The sequence below is a fragment of the Carassius carassius genome, chromosome 7 (assembly GCF_963082965.1).
Source record: "Carassius carassius chromosome 7, fCarCar2.1, whole genome shotgun sequence".
Taxonomy (NCBI): Eukaryota; Metazoa; Chordata; class Actinopteri; order Cypriniformes; family Cyprinidae; genus Carassius; species Carassius carassius.
Window position 1 is genome coordinate 34,285,217 of NC_081761.1, and position 12,556 is coordinate 34,297,772.

The following is a 12,556-nucleotide window of genomic DNA, read 5'->3' on the forward strand; positions in this document are numbered from 1 at the left end:
CTAATTCTATGCAAATTGACACGTGCATAATATTATTGATGATCCCAATGATGTAACTGGCAGATTTTCCTCATTAAGCCCGAGTTCCAAATTAAATTAACGCTCTTGAGCTAATCATCAAACAGGTGCTGAGTGGAGGCAAGATGCAAATAGTGTCACCTTAACTAAAACAACGCCAAAATTACCCTGATGATGAATAGTCCTCACTTTGAAAAGCATATGGGTTTCTCGTAGCAACCAGTGTTTTCCTCTTAATGACATTACACATTAATCAAATTGATCTGTTTCGAGGTTTGTGGCGTCTCATTGTCATAAACTAATTACAGAGCACGCTCGTCTGCTATGCTAATGGCTCGATGTATTCCAGTCACACTAAATAAACAGCATGGCATAATTGCAGCACTGAGGATTGGCAGACATGATTAATATTATTTAGAGCTCTGGATTCTTATGCTAATGGGGGATCACGTATAGTCTCGCAGGTGCGAAGGTACTGATGGAGTGGCTTAAGAACAGAATGTCTGTTTTGATTTTGTTAAATGTCTTAAAGACCTCTTGAAACCATTTAGTATGTTCAAACAAGAAGTAAAAGGATCTTTCCCCATTTAAATATTGTGATTGGCTGTTTGTTTATGTAAGTCAGAGGTAGGAGGTTTGGGGGAGGGGCATTCTCATTCTAGAAAGGATTTGATTGGATGAAAGGTTGCCCTTGAGTGCAAAATTCTATTAATATTTAAAAGAAAGGCACCACATTTTGTAAGTCTGCTAAAAGATGAGTTTGCTTGCACGGTAGTGACCTCAAACTAACAGACGTGGACTAAAAGCCGCAAACCACCCATTATTGCTTTTCCGGTTACATGAACTTGAGAAAACTGAATTTTGTCATATGCTTGTGAAAAGCAAAAATGAATTATGGTCTTGTAAGGCCGTGGGGCAAAAACCAACACGGAGCCATTTTTCTAAATATGAAATATCTATAGTGTTCACACGTCATAAGGCATACTGCTTGTACTAAATCATTTATTGTGCTCATTTTTTGTTTATTGTATTAATACACGTGTACATTTATACATATATTTCTAAAATCCTTCTAAAATCCTCACATAGTCTTTTAATGCCACTCAACTCATCGCAAAGTGGCATCTGTGCAATCTCATAATGTCAACACCATTCTTTTAATTTTATTTCTTTTTTGGTCTTGGATGTGTTTGACTGGGATCATCTGATGGAACTGTCTGTAAAGGAGCATAAATGGATGTGCTGTTTCACACTGAAGGATGGAGTCAATTATTGTGAGTGATTTTTTTTATTTATTATTTTGTAAACCGCTGATAAGAAAAATAACTTTTAATGGTTGTTTTCATAGATGTTTGTAAATATTAGCAGAAGGATGGTGGGTGATATCACCCGATGGAGATCAGGTGTGAATTACTAGCAGGGATGATATTCAACACTTCTCTTGTGGCTCTTTGATGTTAAAACGTCCACCTCGCAACCTGCCGAGAAAGTTTACAGATGTCGTCACTGTTGACGTCTAATCTCCGAGCTCATATTTAGCCTACAAGGTTCTCACAGGCTGTGACTTTCAGATCACACATCTCTACTTCTGTTCCCAGCATGCCAACTGCTGCTGAAATTAGAAATATAGCTGGTAGGATCATAAAGTCTTGAGGGATTGAATAGGCACTGCAACTCTCTGTGCTTGTGTGTAGAAGTATTCGTGAAAACGTACTTGAGAATCTCAAGTACTATATGAACGGATGCACATACATTATATAACATCTTAACAGTTTGGATAAGATGACTAGATGATGCATGATGCAAAAAAATATTAGGTGCAAGTTTTACAACAACAAAACACTAATTCACCTTGAATATGATGATGCACAGTAATTGGATTATCAAAATAATAAGTACATTTATGCAACCAACAGAAAATGTTTAGAATCATTGTGAAATTAGCTGCCAGTAAGGCTGTGAAATGTTAGTCTGTAATTGTTTTTTTTTGAGCATATGAAACCTAATGTTGTGCTTTTATTTTGAAGTTTGTTTTTAATGCTTTTGTTATGTCTTTGTTCACAGATCCTTCTCTTTCTAATCCAGCTTGGTCTTGTTTGGGTAATTAGTCTAATTATACTTATCCACAATTTAATGTGTGATGTTCTTAAAACCTGTCAATGACTATATGATAATAATTAAAAGGCAAATTATAAAATTGCATATGGTGCACCTAAAAAATAATGGTTTTTAATTAGTTTATTAAAATAATCTCATCTTTTGGCAACCACCAATTATTTCGGTCTCAAATGTTCTAAGAATCTTTAGTGGAATCGTAAAAACAAATAAACAAACCAAAAAATCGTTATATTCTGTACGATTCCCATTCGTATGTAGCATGTTTATGTCTGTTGCTGCGGTCAATAACCTGAGCTGCATTGAAAGTCTTAATGGTGTGTTTGACAGGAATACCAAGCGTTGATGTTCCTGGTCAGTTCTTTTGATACATTTTTTATTATTGTGTTTTGGCTTCGTTTTTGACCTTGAATCACTGCGGAACACTTTTGTATTTGTTAGAACACATCCAACTCTTTTAGATAATGAACTTGGCCTGGTTTGTACTTTTTGAAACTTGTTTTCACGGCTTTAATAAACTTCATAAGGAACCTAATCCCACAGGCATTCACCGAGCGGTGAGATGCTGTTCTACAGGAAGACAGCGGAGGCAGGAAGGGAAGGAGTGAAAGAGAAATCCCTCTTCAAGAATAGCTCCAGAGCCGAGCAGCTTTTCCTGCTATAGGAAACCTGGAACGGGAGGGTGAAAGCCTCACTAAAGCATTTGCTGAGAGAAATTCAACCATAATGGGCAAAAAACGAACACTTCTCACAGCCATTCCATGACACATTTAAGGACGCTCAGCCTGACTTCCTGTTTCCTCCTCGCTCTTTAAATTTGAAGGGGTTTTTTTCCAAAATTTGGCGCTGTTTTTTGTTATTCTTTCTCAAAATAGAGGATCTTTATCTCCATGTGCTTTCTCTCCCATTCCCTCCACTTCCTTTTCCTATACTTTTCCTTTATCAAGCATGCATCTTTCTTCTGGACTCTTGTCTCTGTCTTCTTTCACCATGTAAGGTCTTAGAGATCATGGGAAGGAAGCTGAACCCGTCATTGCAAGTTTGTTGGATGAGGCACAACTGCTTGATTATGGATGCAATGAGTAGGCATATTAGACATTTTTAAAGTAATCTTATGTACCATAATAATAGTGCCATATATTAGTCATCTAAATTTATTTCTATGTTTCTAATACCTTGTGACCAAAATGCCATTGAAGCTGCAACATGCATTGTGTCCACATACTATTTGGTCCTATCACGTGAGCTTGGGGCTACAGGAAATGGGGATCTGTTTCCTAGAAGATACTGGGTTATAGTCTTTTTTGGTAATTCAACATGTGTTGAGTCATGTAGATTACTGGATGAGTCTTAGGCTTGCTTGGGTTGACTGACTGGTTGAAAGAAAGAGCCTTGCAGGTCCTTTTTCACATTGTACTTTTGGGCTCGAGTCATGGTTCGTTTGGTTTGTCGATTACTTGTGTCAGCTGTTGAGTAACTGCATTATAGTACAAAAATGTGACGGAGAGCATTCAGTGATGCAAAATGTATGTAATCATTACCAATTTGCTTTGGCAATTTTTGACCGTTTGTTTTCATGCACATTGTGAATTGTAGCCGAAACCTAAGAGTTTAGTTTGCTGGTGCTCACCTGAATTTAGAAAACTGTGACACTAACCCAACGAACTGAACTGACATCAAAGGGATGCTTTATCAAAAAGATGGATCAAACTGATGACTTCAAAAAGCTGTGGTGTGAAAGTGGACATAAAGGTGAAGCGTTTCTTTCAGAATTGCAAACTGAATGGCTTTTGCTTAACGTTCACTTGTACGTTAAAATATATAATATGTAAAAATATGATTATTTTGTTTAATTTAGCTTGTTTGATTTCTGAAATTTAATTTCAACTAAAATATTCTTTTTTCTGAGTAAAATTAGGTGTAATTCAAAAATCTGTTAAACGTAAAGGAAATTCAATCACAAATTCATTGAATACATTTAAAACAGTGGTTCCCAAACCTGTCTGGGGAAGGACCCCCTGTTCTGCACATTTCACATCTTCCTAATCAAACACACCCAATTTAGTTCTTGTTTTATTGGTTGAACCGATTTAGCTGTGTCAGGGTAGTTGGGCTTAAACAACCACAGCAACGGAGTCACAGTGTCTACGCTGTTGAACGAACCTACATATAGTTTCTACATAGGGATAGAAGAAAGGAAAACATTGGAAGAAACACCTTTTAGAATGCTATCATGCACTTTGTAAAGTTGCATAGTTAAGCAGGCCGGATTGTGTTTTTATAACACATGCACACACATCATTCATTGTGGGAAGCTGTCATGTTTCTGCCAGTGGCAGCTTAGGATTTTTTTTGTTGGGAGGCTAAGGAGGGGCTTAACAGTTCAGAGGCGGTGCTAAAAAACTAATTAAATTGAGTGAAAGTAATGAACGTCTGTAAATTTCAGCCATCTTGTGTTTTTTTATATACAGCAGCTACAAAAAAGGCAAATTTAAATTTTTGCAATTTACATTTTCTCATATGCCAGTTATTAGTAATAAAACTTCAAATGAAAAGAGAGAAAGTAGGGAATTATTATTTTTTTTAATCTATTTATCTATTTAGTCATTTTTTCTGACCATCACGTGTCAGTCACTCTCAATGCCATCTGGCAGGAAAACATTGTAAATCGAACCATTTTTTACATTAGATAAAGTGCCGACATTATTTCCATACTATTTAACTAACTATTTCCACACAGTGGCCTAGCGGACGGGCACGCAGTGGGGCCCCACAATAACCTCCCTGTGCTGAGATGTGTTGTATCATTTCCCCAGAATAATTTCATAGCGCATCACCACATGACGCGCTGTGAGGATAACTACATTTCAGGCTATTAGCTTACTCCTCATTAAAAATGTTTAAAAAGTTTTTTCGTTAATATTATTATTATTATTATTTTAAACCGGTCTATTCATCTCTACAATGAATTATAGGCCTATAATAAAATTATTAACACTGTGTAACACTGCAGTTTATTTCATGCACCGATTTTCAAACGCGAAATTCCTTTCTTCTCATGTTTTTCACTATAGAAGCCCACAAGAGAAATATTAAGGGAATAATTTAAGACGGTTAAATACCTTTAGAGAGTTTAGTCTCTCGTTGCCTAGAAAAATTGCGCTGTTAATGCAGCATTAGAAAGCACTATCAGTTTTCTTACTTTTACTTTCTCTATAGTGAATTGACTGACGTTTACCGGCATAACTTTTGCACACAGTGTGTTGCTTGCTTGTGTTGCTTGACCCCTCCCCCATAATATCAATTGTTTATAGGCCACATATCAGGCACTTTTATAGGGTTTTAATGTTTATTTTTCAATGTTAATGAAAGTGAAAAAAAAAACCAAGAACATCCTTAGGAATTGCTTGGGTGGGTTGTGCCGGGGGTGAGCAAGCTTCTGATGGTGCTATAGGCGCTCAAGCCCCACCCTAGCACCACCACTGGTTTCTGCTGACAGTCCTCTTGAGTTCTTTATTGAGGACAACAGCTGGCTCGTATCTCACACCCAGACACACCCTCCAGTGGCACACTGATCTCTCTGTTTCTCTCTCTCTCACTCTGCCTCTTTTTTTCTCCTCCACATGGACTCTCGGCCCCACACGAGTGCACAAAGAGAAGTCTATTTCCCTCCAAGTTTGTGCTGTTGAAGCTCACCCAGACTGCAGTAATATTTAGCTTTCATGCGTGTGTGTTTGTAGTTCTGGGACTTATCTAAACCTGGCTGTATAGAACGGACAATGCCTGGTGTCAGTTTCAGTGTTACTGGAAAGTGCTGAATAGTGACACTTTTGACCTGTTTGTGAAAACACTCTAGACTCTGGAATAAAGATGGACTTGAGCTCATGTTGTTGGAGGCTGAGATGTTGGGTAGGTGTCATTTCTTTTTATTTTTTATGAAGTTTATGAATGTAAAGTACAATTATAATACATTTTTACTAATATATGTTTCTTAAAATGTCATTTATTTTTAAACATGCATGGAGAGTTGCTGATTATATAATTATTACATTATTTTTGTATACATAAGCAGTTCACGTTAGCTTACATCTTTTCTGTCAAAATAAATCAAAATAAATCAAATCAAATAAGAGGTAATATGCAATAAACGGTATGCAATATAACTTCCTAAGAAATTGACAAATGGATTGAAATGAACTGGATGTAATCATGCACACATTAGCGGTTCCACTGAGACGTGTCCCTCAAACGCACTTCATAATCACATGATCATCTGAAGTGGAGATGAAAGTCACAGAGGTTCCCCTAATGGGAGAAAACCGTGAAGTGAGATTCCCAGATTCACTTTCCACTCTTCTTTGAGCATGTTGTGGATTCCTGTGAAAGGCAGTTGTCTGAAATAGCTGCAGGTGTGGGCCGCGCACTGTGAGGAGAGAGCTGGCCCACTTTTGTTGTTTAATATAGACGGGTGCTGTAGTCTGAAATGAGACTGCAGCTGTTCCCTAGTCTCTCGATTTAATGCACATGTAATCTGATGTAAACCTGGGTGTGTGTGTGTGTGTGTATGAGGATGTTGCAGGCAGTTAGGCAGCAGTTTTTCCCAGCAAAGTCCTGTGTTTCCCAGTGGGGGTTTTGCTCCGTCACAGCTGGGGTCTGCGCTGCGTCATGCTGATGCTGGTGGCCTCGACTGCTGTCTGCTGGGGAATTTAATATGATAAATGTTTCAGTAAAAACAGTAATACTGTGAAATATTATTGCAGTTTAAAATGTTTTCTATTTGAACATATATTACATTTATTTCTGTGATCAAAGCTGAATTTTCTGCATCATGCCTCCAGTCTTCAGTGTCGCATGCTCCTTTGGAAATCATTATATTTTGATTTAGTGCTCGTAAACATTTCTGCTTATTCACATATGATATTATGTGGAAACTGAACAGAAAATTTTGAACGTTGGTTAATACGGCACATAGAAATTTTCCTCATACTAAGAAAAATATGTTAACAATTTAATAAGCAGACAATTAAGTTCCATCCCTGAATGATGCAGCCTGTGTGTGTGTGTGTGTGTGTGCGTGTGTGTTCTTTTAATCTGCTGGAAAATCCCACTCTAGAAATGTCTGTCTGGCCTCAAGAGGAGGGCAGTAAGTATGATTTGACGTCATGCCACTGTCTCTTTATAAAACATCTTTGTCAGTTATGTGTATTTGATGCATGTGCATTCATGTGCACATTGATTTCTAGCCAAAGTCATGGCGGCCAGCTATTTATTCTGTCCGTTTCTGTATCGCATTCCTATCGAACATCCGGTCAGTGTAAAAATATAAGCGTGTCTGAGTTTGCCCAGCATGACGGCGCATTACAGAACAAATTGGCCACTTTGGGATATCTCTAAATGACTTCCTCCACCCCGCATTCACCACAAAAACACACTAAATAAATGCTGCTTTTTGAAACGAGACCATTAGTTTTGAAGACTGACCATTACCCACACTGCTGCAGTGAGTTTTCAGCGCTCCCTTGATTTATTATCGCCAGCGATATTGACCTTGTGGTTGTATGGGTTCAGATTTGTCCTGGTCAGTTGCTTTATCTCAGCTCTAACTGAACTTTCAGGCATGGAGAGTGAGGTAAGTTTGATAGTGAAATGCTTTTTAATGAGTTTGCATGGATCATAACTTTAGCAAGATTCATATGGTCCTCTATTGTGCTGTTTAGTGATTAGGAGTCGTATGCAGGATAAAGTGCGAAAACCTTTCAGCCTATACATCCTGCTGATTCTTTTAATGAAGCACCTTATAAAATCAATCTCAGCCTGTTGAACTGATGAATGATGCAAACCTGTAAAAGACTCTGAGATCCCTTGGGGAGATGCATGAAAAAAAAACGTTTGTCTGATGTCTCTATGTTCTGACTTCTTGCCTAGCTAGCTTTAAAGGAATAGTTCACCCCAAAATAAAAGTTTGTTTACATGTCATTCCAAACCTGTCTGGCTTTCTGTCTTCCTTGGGACAAAAGATAGTAATTTTGAAGCATCTGCACAGCCTAAAAGGACAGTTCATAGTCTGTCAACCAAAAAAATGTCCCATACAACCTGTGCAATGTTTTCAATGGAAGCCCATTTTCACCATCTAAGAAAAAAACAAAACTGTGCTTTGGTAAATCAGAATTATGACATTACTGACAGATGACATAATATGACATAATATGACAAGTTGAGATAAAGGCATAATTATGAGATTTAAAGTCAAAATTAAGATTGACAAAAAATAGTCAAAACTATGGATTAAAACGATTATGGGGCCAAATTTAAGGCATTATTATGAGATAAAAAGTGATAATTATGACAAAAAAAAAAGTGACCAGTTGAAATGGCAATGAAATGTTGATTATGACTTATGACTACACACACACACGCACATATATATATATATATATATATATATATATATATATATATATATATAATGAGAAACTATATATTATGAGATAAATAGAATAGAATAAAAATAGAATTATGTGATACCAAGTCATAATTATGAGAATTATAAAAAATTGGTTGTCAGTTATTATGTCATAATTTCCACTGTATAAAATGAGATATTGAGATGATGAAATTATGAGGAAAAAAAATCTAAAAATCTAAATTGTGGGAAAAAAAACAACAACTGAAAAGTCAAAAAAGACTACAATGTAAATCTTAAAAAGAAAAAAAAAGATCTGAAATGTTGAAAAGGTATTTATTACACACGTCAAACTTATAGCAATTATTATATTATTATAACAGTCAGTGTTTATATGATCTCATAGTTATTACTTAGTGTCTCATAATATAATATATATATATATATATATATATATATATATATATATATATATATATATATATATATATATATATATATATATATATATATATATATATATATATTCTGTGGTAGAAATGGGCTTCAATAATACTCCATGTCTTCTGCATCTAGTAGCTATTGTGTGGAACACAACTTTTACATCTCCTCCTCTGAAGATTTCAAATGGTCTTCATTTTTTGTGTTTTTAATGTGTTGCACCACGTCTTTGATGCACCAAATCTAATATGCAGAATGTAAAATAACATTTGAAAGCTGCAACAGAGGCGAGGATTTTCAATGAATAATGGGGTCTGTTCTTCATAAAAAGCTATTGTGTGACTTCAAATACATTTGAAATTCAGTGAATGAGGTGTATTTGTTGATTTTGTGGATTTTCAAATCTCTCAGCGTACAGGTTTGGACCAGCATGAGGTGGAGTAAATAATGGCAGAATATTCATTCATGGGTGAATTGTCCCTTTAACCGGATACATCTGCTCAGTTCATTTGCAGAGCTGGAATGTGATCTTCAGCTTAGATAGCGACATGTGCTCAGCCAATGAGCAGATGTGAAACAGATAGACTGTGGCCTCATCGATCCAGCTATGACTTGAATAATAGCCAGGCTGCTTTTTACTCTGAAAGAAGAGAGCCATTCCAGTCTCTGGACTTCTTGGTGTGTGACTGAGCTTTCATGCCAGTGATTGCTCCTCGCTGTCTGTCCCACCCACCGTCTTAGGGGACTCGGGTCCAGAGACGCCCCAGAACGGCAGGCATAACCTAAGGAAATGCTGATGTGTAAACACGGCCGTGACTGGGAGTGTCCTGCTGGGAGATCAGTGAACTGTGATAAGTGCGTGAGGGTTCGTCTGTGGGAAGCGGACTGGCTTCTTGCTTTTATGATGTGGAGCGGGGGTTTCATTGATGTACCCGATCTCTTGCTCTACCACTGTGGTTGTGTGTTTAGATGAGCCGCTGAGATTTAGGGATGGATCACTATGGCCCATTGGTCCTCCAACAGAAGTCAGAAGCAAAAGATGAACGAGTTAGTAAGGTTCTGATATTTTTAGCGCTGCTGGTTTAATTGGTATGTGCTTCAGCTATTAGAAAGTTTTGCACGGTTGAACCCGTTTTAAAAAGGGAAGTATGCTAAATAGTTGACCATAACTGATGAGGAAAATTGGTTCATTTAGCAAAGCAATTTTTGTTTTATGATACCGGTGTCCAAAGGAGACATTCAGAAACATGTTTAAAAACGTTACAAAGTCTTTTAATGGTAGTTTATTTAACCTTTGAATTTTTATTTAATTTAATTAGATTTCAAGTCATTTGCATTCCAGTTTTTGTGCAACCCTTTTCTGATCTGGTCTCCGGACTTCAACATGACGTTTAGTTTTTATTCCCATCTGCCACTGCATGAGCGAATGAGCAGCGACATGTTGGCAGACAGCTGCTGGTTCATTTATCGTCCTCAGCCATTGACTCTCTGTCTCTTTTCCTCGTTGCAGGGAACGAGGGATCCTGTGTTCCTCACTGGAGTGAGTTTCCCACCTGATTGTCCCGTCTACAGCGAAACACTTATTAAACTCAGCGTCTACGGTGTGAGCGATGGCCACCAGCAGACGGTGAGTAAAGAGGCTATACTCTCCACACTGGATGAGATCTGAGCTACACACTGCTCTCGTCTCCGTTCCTTTCAATCTTGCTTGTGCAGATCTCAGTATCTGGTTCATGGATTTGTTCTGGTCCCATCCTTGTGTTGCTGATTTTGGGACATGGACTGCACTAGTTGGGAGGCCAAATGTTTATTTGCTAGGCCCTTTCTTCTTCTTTTTATCACCTGCTTGGTAATGTTTGTCACCAAATCATTCAGTGCTCCTTCTTTAGTCTATAAATCAGACATCATCTCGCAAGCCACACGTTTGATTATTTTGCATAATGTCTGGCACGTCGACGTTTATTCTGCTACAAATTGACAGCTCATTTAATTTCTGTTGCATCTGTACTTTCTGCTGACAACACTGAAAAAATTAGATATTATTTCACAGACAAAATCTGAAAACAAAGTAGGAGAAACAGATGCGCATGAGAAATATGCCAATTAAGACACGAATCTGGACACTTTTCAAACTTTTCTTTTGTTTAGACATGAAGACGTGAGACTCGCAAGGTTTACAGAAACTGATTTTATTGTGTCATTCGCATCTTATTTCTCTTGTGTTGAATGATGTTGAAACCATCGCCAGGCTGAGTTTTTGTTTTATTTATATAATAATATACTTTATACTTTACAAATGTTATTTTAATACAGTTGATATACTATCTTAGTTTTTGTTGTTATCTTAGTTCTTATTTAGATTTTATCTTTTCATTTGAATTTTAAAGTTTGACAAAATAATAAAATAATGAAAATAAAAAGACCTTTTATGCAGCTAATATAAGTAAAAAAAACGTATTGGTTCATTTTATCTATGTTAACTATAATAACCCTGCTTTATACATTTTATACATTTACCAATAATATACAGAAATACATTTATTATACAATTATTTTTTATGCTATTTAAATCTGATTTAAAATTTAGATTTTGAACAATTCTGGTATATAATATAAAAATCCGGGCAAATCTTGTTATTTTGATGATGTTCTCACATAGGGATTATCACTCCACTCAGTGAATGAAGCACCTGTTCAGCTATGATGCCCCCCTGAGAGACTCAGGACTCTCATTACACTCATTTTCCCACAGCAGACATCGGGATGCTGTGGCCTAGTGGTCAAAGATCAAGGCTGTTAACCGAAAGCTTATGGGTTTAAATCATCATTGTGCGGTATCATCCCTGTTTGATTCATTTCTCTGAATTCAAGCGGTTGGTGTCTGTAAATCACTTCCAAAGCACTTCATAATGCCAAGCCTCAGTAAGCAGGACATTAGCAGGAGATGAGTTTGAGATTCTGAGTAGATCTGGAGCAGGTTTGATTTGAGCATCATTTCCTCGTCCGCCCTTAGCATTGCGCTTTAGTATTCCTGTACGAGTCCTGCTTCACCTGCATGAATAAGAGAGCAGGAAGAACGATTGGCAGACGGAAACACTTCCTGATTGCTCTGCCTGGATTTGATCTTGCTGGAGGGCATGAAGTTAGAGCAGAATGAATGAATGAATACATTTTGTGTTTTACGTCTTTAAAATGTTTGTTTAATATCTTGTCCATAATATTAAAGCATATGTGATGGGCACATGTATGTGTCCTGTGTAATATTAATGACCCACAGCACTGCAAGAGCACAATATTCTCAAGAGGTTGAAATTCCAGGAATGGACTTTGTGTATGCACTTTATAAATAGTGCAAACTTCTGAACCCACAGCAGGGGTTTTGGAGTGGACTGGAGTACGTTTCTGTGAGGACCAGAGTTTACTCAGGAGATTGCTGTCTATATATAGGTGTTTATCTAAAGATCAGAAGACTCCGGTCAGATGTGTTTGCTGTTCCTTCAAACAGAGACGGATCGCTCAGTGTATAAAAAAAGTATGGTAGTGCAGATCTTCATGTTTCGAAATGCACAGCTTTCATTT

The 12,556-nt window shown here is 37.1% G+C and overlaps 1 protein-coding gene across 2 annotated transcripts in view; it reads left to right on the forward strand.

Annotated features, from left to right (window-relative positions):
- The first annotated feature begins 5,829 nt into the window (after nucleotides 1-5,829).
- Nucleotides 5,830-12,556, forward strand: part of LOC132144025 (type II inositol 3,4-bisphosphate 4-phosphatase-like) — a 162,740-nt gene continuing 156,013 nt past the window's right edge. The window contains exons 1-2 of one of the 2 annotated variants that reach the window (XM_059554730.1): nucleotides 5,830-6,042; nucleotides 10,488-10,604. In XM_059554730.1, coding sequence (XP_059410713.1) covers nucleotides 6,004-6,042; nucleotides 10,488-10,604 — 156 coding nt within the window. In that variant the 5' untranslated portion in view covers nucleotides 5,830-6,003. The remainder of the gene's footprint in view (nucleotides 6,043-10,487; nucleotides 10,605-12,556) is intronic. The other variant, XM_059554731.1, reaches the window with a different exon arrangement.